Source organism: Ornithorhynchus anatinus, chromosome 4 (genome assembly GCF_004115215.2).
Source record: "Ornithorhynchus anatinus isolate Pmale09 chromosome 4, mOrnAna1.pri.v4, whole genome shotgun sequence".
NCBI lineage: Eukaryota > Metazoa > Chordata > Mammalia > Monotremata > Ornithorhynchidae > Ornithorhynchus > Ornithorhynchus anatinus.
In genome coordinates this window covers 62,318,364-62,342,981 of record NC_041731.1, presented here as the reverse complement: position 1 = coordinate 62,342,981, position 24,618 = coordinate 62,318,364, and the positions used below count along the sequence as shown (strand labels likewise).

Below are 24,618 nucleotides of genomic sequence, written 5' to 3'. Positions count from 1 at the left end.
TAATAATAATAATAATAATAATGATTACGGTATTTGTTAAGTGCTTACTATGTGCCGAGCACCGTACTAAAGCGCTGGAAAGGATACAAGCAAATCGGGTTGGACACAGTCCCCTGTCCCACGTGGCGTTCACAATCTTCAACCCCATTTTACAAATGAAGCAACTGAAGCCCAGGGAAGTGAAGTGACTTGCTCAAAGTGACACACCAGACAAGTGACGGAGTCAGGATTAGAACGCATGACCTTCTAACCCCCAGGCCCGTGCTCTAGTCACTCCCTGCTCTGCCACTTGTCAGCTGTGTGACTGTGGGCAAGTCACTTAACTTCTCTGTGCCTCAGTTACCTCATCTGTAAAAATGAGGATTAAGACTGTGACAACCTGATTACCCTGTATCTACCCCAGCACTTAGAACAGTGCTCTGCACATAGTAAGCGCTTAACAAATACCAACATTATTATGACACCAATACTGCAGTGTGGTGAGTGGAAGCAGTGTGGTAAGTGGAAAGAGCACAGGCCTGAAAGCCAGAGAACTTGGCTTCTAACCCCACCTTTGCCACCTGTGTGCTGTGTGACCTTGGGCAAGTCACTTAACTTCTCTATGCCTCAGTTCCCTCATCTGTAAAATGGGGATTCAATACCTGTTCTTCCTCCTACATAGACTGTGAGCCCAATGAGGGACAGGGACTGTGTCCAACCTGAGGATCTGAAATCTACCCCGGGTCTTACTGTAATGCTCGGCACAGAGCAAGCACTTAATGCTTCCACAGTCTTCTAACGGATTCGACCTGCAGGGCCACCCCGATCCTAGCTATTTTATTCCTTTCAACTAAAATAAGGTGAAAGATGCAGCAGATTTACTGGGTTCATACCAAATTCTGACCATCTGTCCACCCCACAACAAATACACGATGAGACCACTTGATTCAGTAGTAGCGTATCAGCTGCTAGAATTCTATTAACTCAGTGTGGTGAGGGCAGTCAAAAATATGGAGATGATGACACAGAGGAGGGCAATCAGTATCAGTATCACAGCTGACAAGGGTGCTCTGCTCACAGTATGTGCTCAATAAACACCACTGACTGAGAGATTGAAGTGGCTTAAGGAATTTTTGCATTTCTCCTTCAGTCAGAGGTCATGGGTTCAAACGCTTATATAGTCTGCATAGGGTACATTTAAGCAGCGTGGCTCAGTGGAAAGAGTACGGGCTTGGGAGTCAGCAGTCATGGGTTCGAATCCTGGCTCTGCCACTTGTCAGCTGTGTGACTGTGGGCAAGTCACTTAACTTCTCTGTGCCTCAGTTACCTCATCTGTAAAATGGGGATTAAGACTGTGAGCCTCACAAGGGACAATCTGATTACCCTGTATCTACCCCAGCGCTTAGAACAGTGCTCTGCACATAGTAAGCGCTTAACAAATACCAACATTATTATTATTTAACTATGTGAATTTCTACTGTTCTACAAAATAAACCTCTTAGCAGTGGCTTACTCAACTGGATTTTCAACCAATCATTCCTTGTAGTTTCAAAAGTACAAATTTCTAATGTGAAGACTATTACTCCTAAATAATTCTAATAAAACAATGTGTGAAATATTAGGTATGATAAATCCTATTTAAATTCAAAGCAATATATGCACCTATGTCCAATTCTTTGATGAAAGGAGCCTACTGAATTTCACTCTCTGCATTTCCAATTCCCACAGAGTTCACATTTCTATAGTGCTAAGTTGACCACAGAGGTAATTTTGTAATGGCCCCACATTCAGAGGAATTAACCTTGTCTAAAACACTTAACTTCTCAATGATGAAAATGCATTCCTTCATAATTAACATGAAGAAATCATTTCCAACATGATATTATTAATGGAAACCAGATGCCTAATTTTTCATCGATTTTATTATCCCCCCCTTTCCTATTTCCTCTTGATTTCTAGGTCAGGACTGTCTTTCAAAAGAGGGCTTGGAAGTTTTCTTTCTGCCAGGCCATCAAGAAACACAGAATAGGTCAGGATTTGAGCATCAGGGTAGGCATAGCATATCGTGGAAAACTTCAACTCTCGACCATCCAGCAGCGTGGCTCAGTAGAAAGAGCACAGGCTTGGGAGACAAAGGTCATGGGTTCAAATCCCGGCTCTGCCATTTGTCAGATGTGTGACTGGGCAAGTCACTTCACTTCTCTATGCCTCAGTTACCTCATCTGTAAAATGGGATTAAGACTGTGAGCCTCAGGTGGGACAACCTGATTACCCTGTATCTACCCTAGCGCTTAGAACAGTGCTCTGCACATAAGTGCTTAACAAATACCAACATTATTATTCTGTGGACAGGTGTGGGTAGAAGCACCATGGCCTAGTGGAAAGAGCACGGGCCTGGGAGTCAGAGGACTTGGGTTCTCATCCCAATTCTGCCAACTGCTTGCTGTGTGACCTCAGACAAGTCACTTAACTTCTCTGTGCCTCAGTTTCCTTAACTGTAAAATGGGGATTCAATACCCGTTCTCTCTCCCGCTTAAGACCCCCATGTGGGACAGGGACTACGTCTGACCTAATTAACCTGTTCTTTCCCCAGGTCTTAGAACAGTGTATGACACAAAATAAGCATTCAGCAAGTACTATAAAGCTACTATAAAACAAACAGGAATCAACCACCCTGAGCACCCAGAACAGGATGGAGAGCATGGGGAGGGAATGCTGATGACTGTAGAGGAGTAAGGAACCCTGGATAAGCAGAACAATGAAAATGGTGCCGCATCCCCCTTCCTCGTCCAGGCAACACAAAGCAGCAAGAGTTGCAAGGAGGGAGTCTGCTCATTCCTCTACAACCAAAATCCCGGCTCCACCACTTACCAGCTCTGTGACCTTGGGCAAGTCAGTTCACTTCTAGGTGTTGTGGGCACACAGACACAGGGAATGTGTCTGTTTACTGCTGTACTGAACTCTCCCAAGCGCTTAGTACAGCATTCTATACACAGTAAGTGCTCAAAAAATGCGACTGAATTAACGAATGAATGAATGTGGAAGCAAAGGTAAACTGGAAGGTCCACGTGGCTGCATCAGAGATCCTGGAGGCTGCAGATGGGATTGCCTGGACATTTTACGGAGCTCTGAATTAATTTTACATACAGGAAATGACGTGGAGCATGATTAATTTTTCACGGAAATACCTTTGGTCATCCACACCATTTTGATTGCTGTTCAGGACAATTCTCCAGAGGTCTGAAGCTACCAATTTCTTCTGGTCATTCACAAGGTTGATACTGGGCAACGGCAACTCACAGACTTTGCTTTCCGACAGACTGAATTCTCGAAATGCGACAAATCCTTTTTGGAGTTCATCCCAGTATTCTAAGCTGCAAGGAACCTGCATTAACAACACGGAGAAGTTATATATTGACAATTTCAAATTGAAACTATACACATACATTAAAAAGAAATGGTTACAACTAAGAATAATTAAAATTTTTCTTTTTTCATTTCTACATTTACCCTGTTTATAGGCAGTCATATAAACATGTATTTAAATATAGGCAACTGGCACAAATATAAATACCTGATAAATTTTGAAATATACATGAGTTCATAACACCATGGCAGTTTTCCATATCGAGAAACGTCAGACCAAAATACAGGCACCCCAGCAAATCTTAGTCTTTACCATTTGTTTAAATTCACAGACATAAGATGTACCTTAAAACCTCCTTTGCTATTATGCTTAGATCGTAAACTTCTTGGGGCAATAATCACATCTCATTTTTTATATGGACCTCAAATGCTCTGCACTCAGTAAATGTGCCCCACACAAAGTAAATACATTCTGCCCTCTAAAAACATTGTTGATTCTTATACTAATACCCAGGAAATTTTGTATGACTTCATCAGAATGAGTTTTGTTCTCTCCCCTTCAGCCTCTTTGGAAGGGAAGTCAGATGTGAGAAAATTTGGAGCACAATCCAGCAGTTCCAAGGGAGTCAGAAAACAACCGGATCCTAGGATTGGTGGCGGGGGAAAGCATTCTCTTTGTTTTCAGGTCATTGGCTCATTCATTCAGTCCTTCAATCATATATATTGAGCACTTAACTGTGTGCAGAGCATTGTACTAAGCGCTTGGGAGAGTACGATGTAACACTAAACAAACACATTCCCTGCTAGCAACGAGCTTACAGTCTAGAGACTATTCCCTGGTTAGTTCAGACACAGAAAATACAATGTAACACTAAACAAACACTTTTCCTAGTAGCAACGAGCTAACAGTCTAAAGACCATTCCCCGGCTAGTTCGGACACAACACTGGACATCTCTACGATCAGTATTTTTATTTTAAGGCCCCAGCTTCCTTCTGTCCCCATTCCTCATGCTGAATCCTGTGCCTTGAAGGCAGTGCCTGTATATTCAGGGACATGGAAGGGGAAATCAATGGCTCTGGAGCAAGGGAAGAGGTCAGGGTTCTTGTGGCAACAAACACTAGGTCTGGAAATTTCTGCAGAGAACTTTATCACGCTTTTAATGCCACGTGTCTTTGCTTCTTCGAAGCAATGGATAAAGCATGGCCCCGGGAGCCAGAGGACCTGAATTCTCTAATCCCGGTTCTCCATCATTTGCCTGATACGGGAATTTGAGCAAGTCACTTAACTTTCCTGTGTCTCAGTTTCCTCAACTGCAAAATGGGGATTCAGTACCTGTCCTTACTACTTAGACAGTGGACCTGCTGTGGGATAGGGACTGTATCAGCCTGATTAATGTGTATCTACCCCAGTGCTTACAACAGTGCTTGATGCATAGTAAGCGCTCAACAGACACCATTAAACCCCTCCACCAAAAAAAAACACCTTGTAATATGTCTTTATCCTTCTCAGGATGACACCTGGAGAGTTTCCATTATCTACCAGTCTCAACTACGGGAGGGAGAGTCCAGCAGAGGCTTACCCATTCCATTCCTAGCTTGGCCAGTGGCTAGCGAGTGGAAGGCAATCTGCTACCAGTCAAGACTCCCCTGTGCTGGGCTGCAGCGGCATGGGAGAGAGATAAAGGCAGAGACTCAAGTTTACTTCATGGAAGAAGGAAATGGTAAACCATTTCCAAATTTTTACCAAGAAAACTCTAGGGATCCACTACTAGAATGATTGCAGATGGAGGTGGGGCGATCTGGGAAAGATATGTCCATGGAGTCGCTATGGGTCGGAGATGACTCGACAGCATTAGACAAGACAATATGTCTTTATGTGATTATTACGTTACCTTATGTAACTACTGAGCACATGTAATGAAATGTGACATATCGCACATCTGTTCCTTCCAGATGGACAAAGAGCCAGAATTTGCACCCTAAGCACCCTCTCAGCAGTGAGATCAGGGCATCCCTCCGGGGTTTCATTGTCCATTTGATGGTGAGGCCAGGTTTGGCCCAGAGAACACAGGGTTCTCCAGGGTGGCCAATTCCTCCACCTGTGTTTGTGTGGGCAGAGGAAGCCTAGTAAGGAGTCAGTTGCAGGCAAGAAATCATTTGGCTGCCAACCGAAACCTGAGTCAAGCTGAAGCGGGTCCAAGGGAAAGCCCTTCTCTCCTCCAGTCCCAGAGAGTAGGCTATTTACCTGGTTACCGCCAAAAATGGTGGAAAGAATTTCCAAATTTCCATTAGTTATATCATAAAAGTCTCACTGCACACAATAAAATTAATATCTTCATTCCACAAATGAATGTCGTTTTCAATACTATAATGTGGCTTTGAAAATAGCCCCTTGCCTATTCGTATGGGCATGTACACAGATGTATCACCATGGAGCATGGCCTGGTGGAAAGAGCAAGGGCCGGCCAGTCAGAGGACCTAGGTTCTAATTCTGACCTCACTCCATAGCTGTTGTGTGACCTTGGGCAAGTTGCTTAAGTTCTCTATGCCTCAGTTCTCTCATCTGTAAAATGAGGATCAAGACTGTGAGTCTCATGTGGGACTGAGATTGTGTCCATCCTAATTTATCTTGTGTCTCTGCCAATGCCTCGTAATGTCTGGCACCCAGTAAGCATTTAAGAAAATACCATGGGGAAAAAAAAGAAGTGCAGTGGGTAAATTAATCAATCGTTTTTACTGGGGAGCTACTATGTGCAGAGCACTGTACTAAGTGCTTGGTAGAGTACAAAACAACAGAATTAACAAAAAAATTCCCTGCCCATAACGAGCTTACAGTCTAAGGGGGAAATAGACATTAATATGAATAAATAAAATTTAAAGACGTACATAAGTGCTGTTGGTAAATGGCACCAGTAGGGCTAGTACAAATTTATTATTTTACAGGGTGGGTTCAGTGGTTTTAGCCTTAAAAATTTAAAAATTTTAAAAAGGTTTTAGGATTTTTGAGGCTGGGGGTCTGTAAAATGAATGAATCAATCAATTAACAGTATTTATTGAGCCCTATGGGCAGAGCACTCTTCTAAGTGCTTGGGAGAGTACAATACAATTAGAGAAAGAGTATGTCACAGTGAATGGAACATGGACCTGGACGACAAAAGGTCATGGGTTCTTATCGTGTCTCCGCCACTTGTTTTCTCTGTGACCTTGGCAAATCACTTCACTTCTCTGGGCCTCAGTGACCTCATCTGTAAAATGGGGATTAAGACTGTGAGCCCCACATGGGACAGGGACTGTGGGTCCAACCCAAATTGCTTGTATCCACCCCAAAGCCTTGAACAGTGCTTAATACATACCAGATTATTATTATTATTGTTATCTTATTTTCATTCAGGCAAGTTCTCCTATCATTCCGGCCTCCCCAAAGCACCTTCAGGAGTGGCTTTAACTCTGTGAACTTTGCACCAAGAATTTTCAAGTCAATGAAATAGCAACCCCCAACAGCTGTGGCTTGGGAAACAGAAGCCCAGAGAGGCAGTGAGCAATGTTTGGGGAGAAGATTGTGTGGCAAAGAAGATAAGGGGGCAAAGAAATCAGTCCAGCAGAATCACACCGGGTGCCTCAGCTGTAATTTCAATAAATACCAAACTAGTCAGCCTAGCGCCTTCCTTTGCTGATGGCAGAGGGTGACGGACAGGGTGGCAGAGAGCCCGGAATCAGATAAAATTATTTAAATGACTAAATGACTAAAATAACTCAGATGAGGAGATTCCCACATGGGAATCATGCGAAATTCACACTGACATTTGTTTGTTAACCTTGAAATTTGGGCATGTCTAGGAAAATCAGGTAACTTTAATATGGTGGGCTCTGCTTCTCGGCTTCTGAATCCCGGGAACCGGGAATGGATCTCGCGAACACTGCTTTAAAATCAAATGGGCTTCATTAAGGGTTTTGTGGTGGGATGCCCACTCAGCTACATAGTCTTTTTAGAACCTTCCAGGCACCTCGGGAAATTCAGAAAACAATAGAAAATGCATTTGGGAAAAAAAATACAAAAGTATGTGAGCTATGTTCTCGTCAGCATTTTCCTCTACACACTCCAATTTCCTTGGTTAAAATATGGCATCAACAAATTCACTCCAAATGAAAATCTTACTGGAAAGTTTTCAAAGAATATAAGTACAAACAAAACTCAGGCTTTATTTTCCTCCTCTTATTTCCTGTACACCTTTTTCATTCATTCAATTGTATTTACTGAACTCTTACTGAGTGCAGACCATTGTACTAAGCGCTTGGGAGAGTGCCCTACAACAATAAACTGACACGTTCCCTGCCCACAACAAGCCTTCCAATCATAATTATCAGTTGGAAAACAAAGTACAAATAAAACACTGTCCAGCACAGGTGAGATGAACGGGGTCTTAAAGACAGCAGGAAACAGCCATTTTCTTGTAAAACAAAAATGCAGACGGGCTCTGTGAAGCTATTCTGAAACTAAAAAAAATTCTGACATAATATTTTACTGCCCGTATGGTCTCATACACTGGATATTATATTCCATCTTCAAGTTATGATTTAATGATTGCCGAACAGTAACAAGTCAAATATTTCCTTCAGATCTGCTTACTAGAAAAGCATTTAAAGAACACCAACAGATTAATCAAACTGCTCTTCCTAAAGGATTTATTGTTAATTCTATACATGAAGATGGTTTTTCCAGGAAGCTCTGATGGCCAACAGATAGTTTAGAAACCTTCCCTCAACAGAACTGAGCAGTGGGAAGTTGGAATAATTAACTGGCTGTGGTGGAAAGCATTACAAGGTGGAATATATGTTATTCTTCCAATGGCTGTCAAGACCATGTCTGTTTTAAAAATTATCTCTTTTTCTATTCATTCTTTGACAGAATCTAAAAACGAACCATCAAAACATAATAAAATGTGTTCTCAGAAAATGACGGGGATTTCTACTGAAATATAAAGGAGGTTGAGTACATGGCCAGGTCTCCAAATATCTGCTCCCTAAAACTCCTGTGGCAGAACTTTCACTCATCAAGTTGACAGTGTGACTGTGCATTCTGGGACAAAGTCCTGTCCAACAATAGTCCCTAAACAATAATAATAATAATAACAATAATAATGTTATTTAAGCACTTACTATGTGCAAAGCACTGTTCTAAGCACTGGGGGACACAAGGTGATCAGGTTGTTCCACATGGGGCTCACAGTTTTAATCCCCATTTTACAGATGAGGTAACTGAGGCACAGAGAAGTTAAGTGACTTGCCCAAAGTCACACAGCTGGCAAGCGGCAGAGCCAGGATTAGAACCCACGACCTCTGACTTCCAAGCCCGGGCTCTTTCCATTGAGCCACGATGCTTCTCTAAGTGGAAGTGGAAGTGGAATAAGTGGAAGGATGCTAGGAAAAATTGGTTTCTTGTCCCAAAATGTACTCAGTGCTGCCATTTTGAGCACTAGAACCATCATCATTTTCATTATCATTATCATTTGGACAATGTCTGGCACATAATAAGCTCTTAAGTACCATCATTATTATTATTATCATTATTATTACAACAGTGCCTGGCACATAGTAAGCTCTTAACAAGGACCATTATTATTATTTTTAGGACAGTGCTTGGCAAAGAGTAAGTGCTTAGCAAGGACCATCTTTATTGGTGGGTGCAGGAGCAGAGACAAACTGGTTGATGCAGTATGACGGTGACGCAGCAGCCGAACCACTTCCTAGTATAGTAGTTCTGCTCTTTAAACCATTTACCCTCTCTCCCCAGAGTGAGCCTAAAAACTACAGTTCCAGTGGACAACTTGGTTCCACGCAAGGTGATTCTCTTGGACTGGGCTGCTCTATTCTAGAGGCGGTCTTGGATCCAGTCCCTTTAAACTTTCTTTCGAAACACAGGGTCACAGAGTCTAAAACTGAACTGGCTCAAATGGGGCCTTAAAATTTAGATCCTTACAGGGTTCTGGGGTGGTGAGTGGTGTGTGATGTGTGCATTGGCGGGAGGGGGGGGGTTCATCAGCTGCAATACCTTTATCCAAGTCTGTTTCTTCTCTCTCCAAAGCCTAAACTGAGACAGAGCAGACAGAGAGGATTGCCATCTGTTCCACTGTGTTCTGTACTATCCTAAAATTGAGCCTCCGTATGGTGCTCAGAACCGTCTGGGTAAACATGATGATGGTTGCTGATTTTGTCACTACTTCCACTACATTTCTGGATGTTCCAGGATGTTTAGAATCTGACGTAGCAACTGTCCCAGGATATCGGCTCCTGGCTGTGATTTAACTGCCACTGGCTGCAAGTAGCTTGTTGCCTTCTTCCCCTTTCTGTCCCTGCTTCCCAGTAAGACATAACAGGTTCTCTAGGGAATGTGGGACCCAAGGATAGCAGCCCGGGTCTGTGGTGGTCTCAGAGGGATGGATATGTCAAAATTATTCAGGACATGTCACCCCACTCCTCAAAAAACTCCTGTGGTTCCCCTTCCACCTCCACATTAAACAAAAACTCCTCACCACTGGCTTTAAAGCACTCCATCACTTTGACCCCTCCTACCCCATCTCAATTCTCTCCCTCTATGACCCAGCCCACACACTTCGCTCCTCTAATGCTAACCTTCTCACTGTGCCTCGATCTCATCTATCTTGACGCCAACCCCTCGCCCATCTCCTGCCTCTGGCCTGGAACCCCCTCCCCTCCAGTGGAAAGAGCACGGGCTTGGGAGTCAGAGGTCACGGGTTCGAATCGGCTCCGCCACTTGTCAGTTGTGTGACTGTGGGCAAGTCACTTAACTTCTCTGTGCCTCAGTTACCTCATCTGTAAAATGGGGATTAAGACTGTGAGCCCCACGTGGGACCACCTGATCACCCTGTATCAACCCCAGTGCTTAGAACAGTAAGCGCTTAACAAATACCATCATCATCAAATGTGACAGACAATTACTCTCCCTGCCTCAAAGTCTACTGAAGGCAAATCTCTTCCAGGAGGTCTTTCCTGACTAACCATCCCACTTCTTCCCCCAATCCCTTCTGCATCGCCATCACTTGCTCCCTTTGTTCTTTCCCTCTTCCAGCTCCACAGCATTTATAGAAAAATCTGTAATTTATATTTATATAAATGTCAGTCTTCCTCCTTCTAGACTATAAGTGGAAAAAGCACGGGCTTGGGAGTCATAGGTCATGGGTTCGACTCCTGGCTCGGCCACTTGTCAGCTGTGTGACTATGGGCAAGTCACTTAACTTCTCTGTGCCTCAGTGACCTCATCTGTAAAATGGGGATTAACTGTGAGCCCCACGGGGGACAATCTGACTACCCTGTATCAACCCCAGCACTTAGAACAGTGCTCTGCACGTAGTAAGCGCTTAACAAATACCAACATTATTATAAGCTCGTTGTGGGCAGGGAATGTGTTTATTGCTGTATTGTACTCTCCCAAGTGCTTAGTACAGTGCTCTGCACACAGTATGTGCTCAATATGATTGAATGAATGAGTGAATGAAAGTGACGGGTAATCTGGCATAGAGATTTGGCCAATAGTAGTCATCACAAACCTGGCAAGGACCCTGCCCACTTTACCCTCCATCCTGATTTGAACTGACATGGCAGCAATAACAGTGGTCTTCCCTTGTTGTGGATCAATAAACTAATAGTTGCTACTGCTTCTGTTAGCTTTCAGAACTTTCTTCACCCCTAAAAATTTTCCTTGCTTCTTTCCAGGCCAGCTCTTAAAATCTCCCATCCTTCCCAACAGAGAAGCATGGTGCAGTGGACAGAGCATGGGCCTGAAAGTCATAAAGTCAAGGGTTCTAATCCCAACTCCACCACTTTTCTGCTGTGTGACCTTGGGCAAATCACTTCACTTCTCTGTGTCTCAGTTCCTTCATCTGTAAAATGGGGATTGAGACTGTGAGCCCCACATGGGATAGGGACTGTGCCTAACTCAATTTGCTTGTATCCACCCCTGTGCTTAGTACAGTGATTGAATGAATAAACATAGTAAGCATTTAACAAATATCATAATTAGTATTAGTACTATCTCAAGGGAAGAACTCCTGCCACCTCCTCCTCCTGCCCCCATGACTTCATCACCTTCATCTCACATTATTAGAACATTTGCCATTTCCAATATCCCTTGCTGACCACCATTTTCAAGCACTCACTCTCCAGTGGCTTATTTCCAATCGCTTTCAAACATGTCCATGTATCTCCTCCTATGACCCCAAGGCTTCCTCCACTCACTGCCCCATCTCCCACCTACCACCCTTTTCCAAACTCAGTAACAGTAATAATAATGTTTATTAAGCACTTATTATGCATCAACTTGTCAGCTGTGTGACTATGGGCAAGTCACTTAACTTCTCTGTGCCTCAGTTCCCTCATCTGTAAAATGGGGATTAAGACTGTGAGCCCCACGTGGGACAACCTGATTCCCCTGTGTCTACCCCAGCGCTTAGAACAGTGCTCTGCTTAACAAATACCAACATTATTATTATTATGCATCAAGCACTCTTCTAAGCACTAGGGTAGATACAAGTTAATCAGGCTGGATACAGTCCCTGTCTCACATGGGCCTGACAGACTAAGTAACAGGGAGAACAAGTAGTGAATTCCCATTTTACAGTTGAGTAAACTGAGGTACAGAGAAATAAGGAACTTGCCCAAGGTCACACAGCAAACAAGTGGCAGGGCTGGGATTAGTACCCAAGTCTTTTGACTCCCAGGCCCACACTTTTTCCACTTGGCCACACTGCTTCCCACCTGGCCAACTTGAGCTAGTTGTTTATACCCACTTCCCCACTTCCTCTCCTTCAGTTCTCTCCTTGTCCCCCGGCAATCTTCCTTCCTCAACTCCATGGAAACTGCTCTCTCAACACCCTCTCCCTCGGAGAACGTACATGCTCCCATACCTTAAACGACCATCTCTACAGAGACGATTGCCGAATCTACCTCTTCAGTTCGACCTCTCGCCTTCCCTGCAGAAGGAATTTCCTCCTTTATTCAGGACATCTCTACTTGGATGTCCCATTGACACCTCAAACCTAACCTGTCCAAAACGGAACTCCTCATTTTCCCACCTTAATCCTGTGCACCCCAAGGCTTCCCCATCACCCTGTCACCAAATCCTGTCGGTTCTACCTTCGCAACATCTTTAGAACCTGCCAAGTCCAGAGGCTTATCGTATCCCATCTTGACTGTTGCATCTGTCACCTCAATGACCTCCCTGTTTCCTACCTCACCCCTCTCCATCCATACTTCATCCTTCTGTCTGGATCATTTTTCAGAAAACTTTCTGTACACATCCCCTCATTCCTCAAAAACTTCCAACAGTTGCCCATTTATTGCTGAATCAAACAGGCACTCCTTAACATTGTGTTTAAGGCACTCAATCAGTCATGCCCCTTCCTGACTAACCTTGCTAACCTCCCACTATAACCCATCCCACATACTTCACTCCTTTAATGCTGACCTACTTACTATACCACAAATTTGTCTCTGACTGACAAACCCCAGCTCAGGCCCTGATTCTGGCCTGGAACGCCATTTCTGTTCATATCCAACAGACTATTACTCTGTCTTCAACGTCCTGCTAAAATTGTATTTCCTCCAAGAAGCCTTCCCTTACTAACTTCTCATTACCCCACCCTATTTGTCCTACCTTCTGTATTGCCTCTGCACTTGGGTATGTACCCCTAAAGCATTTTGATATTCACCCTACCCTCATCTCTAAAGCTCTTAGAAGCAGCGTGGCTCAGTGGAAAGAGCACGGGCTTTGGAGTCAGAGGTCATGGGTTCGAATCTGGGCTCTGCCACTTGGCAGCTGTGTGACTGTGGGCAAATAACTTAACTTCTCTGTGCCTCAGTTCCCTCATCTGTAAAATGGGGATTAAGACTGTGAACCCCACGTGGGACAACCTGATTCCCCTGTGTCTACCCCAGCGCTTAGAACAGTGCTCTGCATATAGTAAGCGCTTAACAAATACCAACATTATTATTATTATATATATCCTTATAGAAGCAGCATGGGCCTGGGAGTCGGAAGGACCTGGGTTCTAAGCATGGCTCCGCCACTTGTCTGCTGTGTGATCTTGTGCAAGTCACTTAACTTCTCTGGGCTTCAGTTACCTTTGAGCTTGTTGTGGGCAGAAATGTGTCTGCCATTCTATTGTACTCTCCTAAGCACTTAGTACAGCGCTTTGCACATAGTAAGCACGCAATAAATATGATTGAATGAATGAATGACAGGGACTGCCTAATCTTGTTATCTTGCATCTACCCCAGCACTTAACATAGTGCCACTTGTCAGCTGTGTGACTTTGGGCACGTCACTCAACTTCTCTGTGCCTCAGTTACCTTATCTGTAAAATGGGGATTAAGACGGTGAGCCCCATGTGAGGCAATCAATGAATGTTGTACTCTCCCAAGAGCTTAATACAGTGCTCTGCATACAGTAAGTGCTCAATAAATAAGATTGACTGATTACACCTAGTTGCTGAACTTGCTGATTTTGCAGGGACAAGCCCCTATTTCTCACTGTTCAGATTTTGTGCTGAAATAATTCTAATAGCACAAAGCCACAAAAATATAAATATAGATATGTAAAAATACACACACACTTTCCCATGGTACTGTAATGAACTTGCAGAATTCATCCAGGATATTCTCCCTATTTTGAAATAGTCAGGTTTTACTATATTAAGTGTGTGATACATGAATTTTGCATAAAGTCAATATATATATATATATAAACTTATGGATAATACTTAAATATAATAATATTTGTAAGCTGTAAAACAGATGAAAGTTAACCATTCAATCGATAATATTCATCAGGCACCTACTATGTAAGAAAACTTTGCTTTTACCCATATCCCAAAGAGACTTCTGAACTTATATTATCATCTTCATTTTAACAAGAATCGGAGAAGCAGAGTGGCCTAGTGGAAAGAGCACGGACTTGTGAGTCAGAGGATGTGGGTTCTAATCCTAGATCCACGACTTGTCTGCTGTGTGACCTTGGGCAAGCCACTTAACTTCTCTGTGCCTCAGTTACCTCATCTGTAAAATGAGGATTAAGAGTGTGAGCCCCATGGGGGACAGGGACTGTGTCCAACCTGATTACCTTGCATCTACCCCAACGTTTAGAACAGTGGTTGGAACATAGTAAGCACTTAACAAATACCATTATTATTATTAATAAAAAGGATGAGAGGAAAAGGCATAATTTGGTTTTAAAACATTCTAATGTTGGTCCTAATTGGGCCTCTTCCACTTTCCCATTTCCTTCCCTTTAAGACCATGCTGGCAGCACCCAAAATCCTAACACAGTCTGCCCTCTGAGGGGTCTTCTGTACCATCATTGCTAGCTTGGGACTGTGGTACATTTTCCAAAGCAGACCCAAGTGAAAGCGGATTCCCCATTAGAATGTAAGCTTTTTGTGGACAGGGAATGTGCCGCTTCTGAGAGTTATTCTTTCCCAAGTGGGTAATATTCATTCATTCATTATATTTACTGAACGCTTACAGTGTGCAGAGCACTGTACTAAGCACTTGGGAGAGTACAAATATAACAACAAAAGGACACATTCCTGCCCACAATGAGCTCACAATCTAGATGGGGAGACAGACATTAATATCTGCCACTTGTCACCTGTGTGACTGTGGGAAAGTCACTTAACTTCTCTGGGCCTCAGTTACCTCATCTGTAAAATGGGGATGAAGACTGTGAGCCTCATGTGGGACAACCTGATAACCCTGAATCTACTCCAGAGCTTAGAACAGTGCTCTGCACACAGTAAGTGCTTAACAAATACCAACATTATTATCATTAATATTATTAATATAAATAAATAGAAAAATAAATTATAGATATTCACATATGTGCTGTGGGGATGGGAGGGAGGATGAATGAAGGAGCAAGAGAGGTGCAAAAGGGGGTGGGAGAAGAGGAGAGGAGGGTTTAGTCAGGGAAGGCTTCTTGGAGGAGATGTGCCTTCAATATGGTACAATAAGGTTCAATGCATTACATCCAGTGGGTGCTCATATACACATACTAGGAGTACTTCCTGGTCCAGACCTCCTGGACTGAAGAAAACCTTTGGGGGAGGACTGGAACTGGCTTAGGTTTGGGGAGGAGGGGCCAGGAGGATAGAAAGGGGGACAGTGTCCATGTTGAGCTCCCCCGGGAGCAACCACACACATGAGAGCCCAAACGAAAATGGCCAGACTATTTCTGTACACCCATAGATTCAAGGTCTCCTCAGTGTGTGGCTGGAGTAGACAACCAAAAACTAAAATTCAAGACTTCTGGCTTCTTCCTGCTCTAGGTGAGGCCAAGCACTTCCAGACTAGTAGAGCCAACGGTAACACTACTCAAACAACAACCAAACTTGATGTCATCTCCTCCGAGAGGCCTTCCATGACTAAGTCCTCCTTTCCTCTTCTCCATCTCCCTTCTGCGTCGCCCTGACTTGCTCCCTTCATTCATCCCCACCTCCCAGCTCCACAACACTTATGTACATATCTGTAATTTACTTATTTATACTAATGTCCATCTTCCCTAGACTGTAAGCTCCCTGTGGCCAGGGGATATGTCTGCTTATTGTTATATTGTACTCGCCCAAGTGCTTAGTACAGTGCTCTGCACTCACTAAGTGCTCAATACAATTGATGTTATAAAAAAAGTAAGCAAAAAATGTGATGCACACATACAAAGAACAGCACTATCTTTTTTAAACATATTCCACCACCACAAGGTTGAGGAATGCACTGATGCCTCTAGACAAACTGGGCAAAGGCATTAACACCTTCATTAATTCATTCATTCATATTTATTGAGCACCTACTGTTTGGAAAGCACTGTACTAAGCACTTGGGAGAGTATAATGAAACAAGAGAGACACATTCCCTGCCCACAGTGAGTTTATAGAATATAATGTTTGGTGTTCCCCTCAGGGCTGCATCCTTGTTTTTTTAATTTTTTTAATTTTTATGTCTCATTTGATTGGCATCTCAATGTGAAACAAAACTTCTTGAAACTCGTTTTCTTACATGGTGGGCCCCTTTCCTTCCAGATCAAGTCTCTCTTGGTCCAGAAACAACTACCATACCCCCAAAAGCATCTACAAGGCAGGAAGCATGTGTGTGTTTTATCATCTCCTAAAAGGCCCACCTAAGTGAGGGAAAGGTGGAATACAATATAATCTTGTTTTTGGTGTCAATCGCCAACCCATGCTGTGATTTTAACCCAGCCCTCTTTGAGCATGAATAAACTACATGCTTCATGACAGTGTTATCTAAGAATGGGGAATATTTTCTGTTCCCAAGGCAGATTCCTTAAAATGCAATTTGCCTTCTTAGGAGAACTGAACAAAATGCTAGGCCAATTATTTGCATACTATAATTGGTTGTTGTTTTTTTTAACACCCCCCCACCCCCAAACAAGATTTTACTTTAAAACACTGAGTCATACTCTGTCTATTCAATGTTGACAGTGCCATGGGGAAGCGTTCTAATAATTTCCTTTGCAATCCAGCATTTTAAATAAACAAATCAAGTAGAAAAGATACTCTCTGCCAGGTTAGGAGTTTTACAGTTTCATAACTGCATAACATACACCTGCCAAGCAAGCTTCTTGTTCAACAGTGCTAAATAACTTATGGCACACAGACCAATTCTCCTTCTTGGAGCTGGATATTGTTCTTGACTTCCGTCTCAAGAGACAAAAATCATCTCTCATCATCAAAATGGAAAATAAGTCTTTCTGGCTGTTTCCTAATCTGGAAACTCACTCCATTACTCTTGGTTAGGATCCAAATGAAAAATGGTGTGGAGTCAAAGTCAGATGCACTGCAGCAACGTTTTCAGTGTCTCTATTACCTAATAAATCAAAGCCGTAAAAAACACATTAGCTGACTGTTGTCCCTTGTTCTGTGGAATTCACACCCTCATGTTGCTCTCAATTTCTGATTCAAGTTTTCTGATTCAAGTCTCTGAGCAAAGCTTATCTATAATTTAGATTCTCTGCTTTTCCCAATTTGGAGTTTCCAAATACTGAGTTTAACTGGATATATTGATATTGTTAAAAAAAGTCTTCAATTACTTAACAAAAGCTTGGCAGAAGATGTTTCATATTTTAAAACTTTATCAAAGTTGGGCATTGATAGCTTTCCCTCTGCTGTTTCAGAACAAAAAATTTTCAAATCAACAAAATCAAAATGTAGGGTTCTATTGGGTTATTAAAAGAAAAAATGACAAAAGAGTCACCTTCACCCAGCACAAATGTGTAAAAAAAAGTGGTGACATTTTCCACTGAGATGCATGCTTAAAATGGACTTCCGATTGAGCAGCAAAATTAAAATCTGTTCCACTTATCTTTTACAGAGTGCGAATCAAATCCCAGTCAATGAAATACAATGCAAATATGTCTGAAATCTTACTGTTTTCTTTTAAAATGTTTTCTTTTCTAAATACATCTGCCCCATAACTGATTTGGGGAAAGAAAATAGCTCCTATACATCTTCAACTAATAGAAGTCATAAAAAAAACTCTTTGTAATATTGGAACCAGTTGAGAAACCACAAGTATTCAAATGCAGGAAATCATGATTTTATAACATTTTAATGTGATCTACTCTTGGGAAACAAAGTTAACCCAACCTTATTTCTGAACAGGAAATATTTCACTGCACAGTTGTAATACATTGTGGTGAGGGGGTACAGCTGCAAAGTTTTCACCTGTAATGCCCCACTGGTATTGTGGCTTACTGCACTGTATCAAGATTGCCTTCCTGTCAGGAAAGCCCTCTAAGTACAAACACGACTTTAAGCCTAGGTTTTATTTTCCCTTGGTATCAGAATATGGTAATTTAAGAGCCCTGAGAAATACTTTTAACCTTTTAAAGGAAATATGTAACATTCTTTTATTAGGGCCTTCATTTTTTGAGTGTTTTTTTTCCTAAAGTGACCAAGTTATCTTATCAATTTATCAAGCTACCAGGTTCAGAGTAAATGCAGGTGTGTAAAATATAATCTGTCAGGAGTTCACTTTTCCCTTAGAGGCAAATAATCTACATATATAAACAGCTTTTTGTTAAAACAAAAAGGGAACTGTACTAAGGAAAGCCAAGACTTTCCCAAATTTTTTTTCAATAGGAATTCATAGAAGAAAACAATCGTGTCTGTTTAATGCTATTTCCACCTGTGAAGTACATTTTCAGTTCTATGGAGAAAGCTGACAAGGAGAACTGCAAGCTTTCCTTATAAACATTAAAAAGTTTTAAATTATCTGATTCTGGGAGGAATAATAACTACACAAGGTTAGTGATATCACAAACTGAACATATGCAGAAGACTCTATATTAGTGGTAATTGATCTATTAGTAGAAATTTACAAAATCCAAAACTTTTACAATACAATTACTTTTGACTCTCGACTTTCCATAATAAGAAATTACTAACTCACCTTATCATCTTATCAAATTACCAGGTTCAGAGTAAATGTAGATGTCTAAAATATAATCTGCCATGAGTCCAATTTACCCTTTAAATTAAATCACCTAAATCAATGCTTAATCCCCAAATCTCATTTTGACAAACTGCCTCAACCTCCACTCCCTGAAAAGATTTTGATAATACCAAAACAGACTGCTTTGCATCTTTCTTTTCTCCTCCCTTCTTTGGCTAGAGAGGCTGACAATCAATGTCAATCAATCAAACATATTTATTGAATACTTCCTGTGTGCCGCCATCGGACTAAGCACTTGGAAGAGAACCACAGAGTTGGTTGATACATCCCAGCCCATAAGGACTTTACAGCCTATAGAAGGAGTTTACTGATGGCAAACAGCAGAAGGGGGAAAGAGAGGAAACTATGTCAGAGATCAAGTAATGGTATTTATTGAATGCTTATTGGGTGCAGAGAACTGTATTAGATGTTTGGGAGAGTACAATACAACTGAATTGGGAGATTGGTAGGAGGAGATCGACAATCCAGAAGCTGAACAACTGCCACCTGAATAACGGTGACAGGACTAAGTAGCATAAAACTGTCGTTATATTTTCCACGATTGCTCAGGCAATCTTCTGGGCTTTCATTAAGCATTCATGGGGTGAAGGGAGCGAAAGAGAAAGAAGTTTCACTTTGGTAAAAATGACATTCTGCACAAAATTTTTTTAAGATATTTGTTAAATTCTATTCAAATTCCCAAGAGGAGCTTTGGCCAGGTCTTTCAGTACTTCATCATTTTTCTCCCTCAACATGCAGGAAGCTAGATGAAACAGAAATGCTACAGAACAAATCTGAAATTATTAGTCTTCCTCAGTTCAGGGAAATGTAGCACATTTAGCATATAAAATACTTCACAGTGTGAATCCTCAAATGTTAAATAAAAACTCCTGTCAATTTCTTTGAATGTTAATGTCAGAGAACGCAACTTCGCTCTAATTTAAAGCATAAATTCATAAAAAAGAACAAAAGTAATGATTTTATTTCGGGTCAGCGACTTTGGTATGTTCAGGGTATGGCTCCACACTGGCCACACTGTGGAAACATCGCATCTCAGTTAAATGTAAAATGATGTAATTTCAAACATACAGTAGTGGAACTGACAAGAAATGACAGCACAAGAGGCATGGACTTTTTTTTTTTGGTCACTTTGTGCTCTTTGTAGCAATCAAAGAACTGGCATCGTCATTTTTGGAAATTTTAATGGAAAAGATATCAAAGCATTGGAACTTCAAATTAAGCGGGCATGTTCGCTTTACTGTGTGTGGCAGCAACTAAAATTCCTAACCTTGTTTTCTACTTGGATTTTTCAAAGTCCTTGTTTCTGATGTGTGAGTGAACCAAATGTGAGGGCAATTTGTGCTTTCCAAAAAAATCATTTCCCATATTCTCAACCCAAAATTGTATCCCCAAAGGGGAATGCTAAGTAAAGGGGAAACAGGCAGCCAAACATGAGGAATTCTGAAATAAAAGGAAAAATGAATACCTTTGACAGTGATAATAATTCTTTTCCTGTCCACTGTCATGTCAAATTTTTTCTTAAGTAATGACTTAGAATAGATTTAATGCCAATTGTTCTTAAGATTATATTTCCCCAAGCCACTGTTCAAAGCAGTCCCAAGGTATTAAAATGTCTTTTAAGTTTTTATTAGTACTGAAAATATGAACTCTAAGACTTGTTAATTTATGACTTTTTCAGTGTTCAGGTGAGTCCCTCAGTATCCCAACTTTCAGACATTTATTTCTCCTCAGTACCACAGAAGACGTATTATAAGTTGTGACTGCCCCATACCCTATTACCTACTTGGGATCACTCCGAACTTCATGGGGAATCAAATTCCTGAACAATTCAATGCAGAAAAATGTGTGGGAGAGAGAGAAAGAATTCTCATGGCACTTTACACTTGTTGAAGGACAGATGGATGAAGCAGAGAAGTCAAAATTGACTGCTGAGTTTCAGTCCTGAGTAACCAACACCAAATGGTATTTATTGAGCACTTATTGTGTGCAGAGCACTGAATTGAGCACTTGGGAGAATGTAGTCATTTTCTAAATTAGGAATAAATTTTCTGCCTGAGTATCCCAGAAGAATACTGTCTAAACATGCTTAGGAAATACACTTCAGTTTTGTAAAAGTGGAAAACAACTAAAAACCAGCCTCATCTTAAAATAGCAGATTTTTCATTTCTAATTCAAACAACTGACCCAATTCTCTTTTCTTTTTTTTTTTGGTCAGTCAATCATATTTATTGAGCACTGTACTAAGTGCTTGGGAGAATACAATTTAACAGAAACATTCCCTCCCCATAGGGAGTTTACAATCTAGCGGGGAAAGGCTTACAGTCTAGAGGAATAAAGTTATGAACTGAAATTGCTATATCAGAGTCAGTGAGGAAAAAAAATAGAGGGTTAATTTTTTTTGATAAAAATATTAAAAGATGATTCCACACAAAATGATAGTTTCTCTTTTATAAACAACATAATTATAATTTTCCCCACAATCTTGGCTTGCAGAAATAATATTACTGAGTGAAAACTGAACATCAAAGTTTCAATCCTGGATGACATCGGGCCAGACATATATGCTTCTAAAAGGAACAGTAATCCGCTGAAATCCTGAAAATACTAAATGCTATTCAATACCTTGAAAATAATAAAACATGATATTTTCAGTGATCTACCTATATCTCTTTGTCTACCACAGGATTTTCTTCCACTTCTGGTTTTTAAGTATACTTTCAATTTTGGGGGAAAGATAATACACATTTCTAACTCTTGTCCTCTTTCTCCTATTCAATCTAAGTCTCACAGAAATTATTATTTTGTACGAGCAGCCAACTTCCAACATCTACCATTATAACAAATGGGACTTCTGATATTTCCAATTTGCACCCATTTCAATATTCTGACCCATGGATTTTGACTCTGACACTAGCCTCCATATAATTCTTCACTGGAGGTAAAATGGACACTTTGACCCTCTCTGGTGACTCTGCTTGAGGATCATATAATGCTGCCTCCTCCTGCCTCCCCAGTCATTCCTGCCCCCTTTTGAAACTTGCACTCTCTTCACTCCCCAAAATTAGTTCCCCATTTCCCTGTGGCTTTAATGCATCCCCTCAAGATGCCATAATTCATCCCCCCCATGCTCTTCCCTGCCCCTTCTCTTCCCCATATACCTCCAATTTTTGAATTTTTTTTTCCAGAACAGCTTGTAATTTGTCTCATGGCTGAGCCTGTTCCCTCCCTAGATCCTGCCTTCCACCCATTCCCCAAGACCACCATAGAAACTGGCCTGACTAGAATGACCAGGATCAGAGGGGAGGCCTGGAAGGGGATGGCCCATGATTGTCCCTGGATATAAATTGATGACCCACCATTCTTTCTATCTCCACATGCTCTGTCCATTTATGACCAAAAACTTTACTCACATTGCATCCACCATGAATGTTTTTTGTTTTTCAAGGTATATTTTCTGCTTTTTGGGATTTGATGGAAAGAAAATAGGGTTGAGTATAAGGACAGCTGGGTTCTAATCCCACCTCCACCACTTCTGGGCTCTGGTACCATGGACGAGCCAATTGACTTCTCTGTGCCTCACTTTTCTCATTTGGAAAATGATGATTAAATATCTTTTCTCCCTCTTTCTTGGACTGTGAGTTCCATGTGGGACAGACTACCTGGGCTAATTATGTTTTATCTACCCCAGCACTGAGGAAACTGCTTGGCACAAAACAAATACAATTATTATTATTACTATTGCAAACAGTCTAACTGATGTCCAAACTACAAGCTATATGGCCCTCCCATCTACTGCAAGCTCCTTGAAGGCAGGGTTCGTGCCTACCGATTCCATTGTATTGTACTCGCCAAGTGCTTAAGACAGTGCTCTTCGTGCAGGAAGCACTCAATAAATACTGCTGATTATCTGATTCATTTTTCTTCCTTTAAAGCTGGTATTAGTTGATTCATTCATTAAATACCATTTGTTGAGTGCCTTCTGTGCGTATAGGACTGTGCTAAATGCTTGGGAGAGTGCAATAAAAGGAAGACGTGGGCCCTACTCTGGTGACGTTTACAACCTAATGGAGAAGCTTACCATCTTTGCCATTTATGTACTTCCCAATTTCATTGAAATGTACTTTTGAAGTATGATTTTGAGCAGGCATCACTCCATTACTCTTAATTAAAGCTGTATTTCTGCAGGGGCATTCCAAAAAGGGTGCTAATTTTGCATTTGGAGGATGAAGGTGAGCTTGCAGCAGAAGACAGCATATCGATTAGACTGTAAGCCCATCAATGGGCAGGGACTGTCTCTATCTGTTGCCAATTTGTCCATTCCAAGTGCTTAGAACAGTGCTCTGCACATAGTAAGCGCTCAATAAATACTATTGAATGAATTGGGACTAAGATTTGAGGGAGAGAGGAAAGAAAAGAGGGAGGAGTAGATGGACATAAGAGGAAGAGATGAAATGAGATGGGGAAGGAAGAGAGAGAAAGAGCGATGGGGAGGTGGAGAAAGGTAGGGGAAGACAAAAGGAGAAAAAAACAACTAGGGAAAATGATGAGAAAGAAAGGGAGAGGTGAGGAGAAGGAAAGAGGAGGGAAAAGTGAGAAAGGTAAAAGGGTTTTCACCCTCTCTGCTCTTTCCCCCAAATGTTTTGTCACAAGACGTTTGGGGTTTCTCTTGCCCTAACTGGGCTGTGGGTCTGAGCCAGAGATTCTTTTTTTCACTCCTGTCCTGCTAAACCCTGGGCCTTCAAGATGCTCCTGAGAATGAGACTCTGAGGCTCCTCAGCAACTATGTCCACAGGGCCACACAACTCCCAACTCCACAGGGCAAAGCAGTTGCTGTGCTGCTTTCCGGCCACGAACTGCCAGCTATCACCACGTTCTGATCTGCCGTGGCTACGGCTCGGGGAGTCTGTCCTGGGGGGGGCACCAAAACTGCTGCCATTTGACTCATCGTGGCTGCCTGTCCTGCCGAAAGAGCTGTGGGCACAACCGCTTTGTTGAATCCTATGGGATCCTCACTACCCGCACAGAGCTGGTACCCTTGAATCTATAACTAATAATATGAGAAGCAGCATGGTCTAGTGGATAAAGCACAGGACCTGGGAGTCAGAAAAACCTGGGTTCTAATCCTGGCTCTGCCACTTATCTGTTGTGTGACCTTGGGCAAGTCCCTTAATTTCTCTGGACCTCAGTTACCTCATCTGTAAAATGGGGATTAAGACTGAAAGTCCTATATGGGATAGGGACTACATCCAGCCCAGTTACCTTTATCTATTCCATTGCTTAGTACAGTGCCTGGCACATAATAAGTGCTTAACAAATACCATTATTAAAATAATAATTAATAATAATAATTGTATTTGTTAAGTGTTTACTATGTGCCAAACATTATGGTAGATACCAGATAAACAGGCCAGACACAGTCTCTGTCCCACAGGGGCTCACAGTCTAAGTAAAAGGAAGAACAGATAAATGAATCCCCTTTTCAGATGAGGAAACTGAAGCATAAGAAGTCAAGTGACTTGCTCAAGGTCACACGGCAGGTAACTGGCAGATCTGGGACTAGAACCCAAGTCCTCTAACTCCCAGGTCTGTGCTCTTTCCATTAGGCTATGACTCTTCCACATGAAAACTCCTCCCCCAGTAGTGATGTCCTGATTCTGGGGAAACTGATCCATTCTGCTTTCCTTCACCAACTGTATTCATCACTGAATGAACTGATCTTATTCATTTCCTGGCCA

General features: G+C 41.8%; 1 protein-coding gene and 1 non-coding gene across 2 annotated transcripts in view; one reads left to right on the top strand and one right to left on the bottom strand.

Moving 5' to 3' along the window:
• Positions 1-24,618, bottom strand: part of VPS13B (vacuolar protein sorting 13 homolog B) — a 932,812-nt gene that overhangs the window by 127,463 nt on the left and 780,731 nt on the right. Inside the window, 1 exon segment of the mRNA XM_029063425.2 lies at positions 3,168-3,364. Coding sequence (XP_028919258.1) covers positions 3,168-3,364 — 197 coding nt within the window.
• LOC114811397 lies at positions 4,847-4,983 on the top strand. The gene has a single exon (XR_003759101.1). It is a non-coding gene; the product is annotated as a small nucleolar RNA SNORA7 (small nucleolar RNA).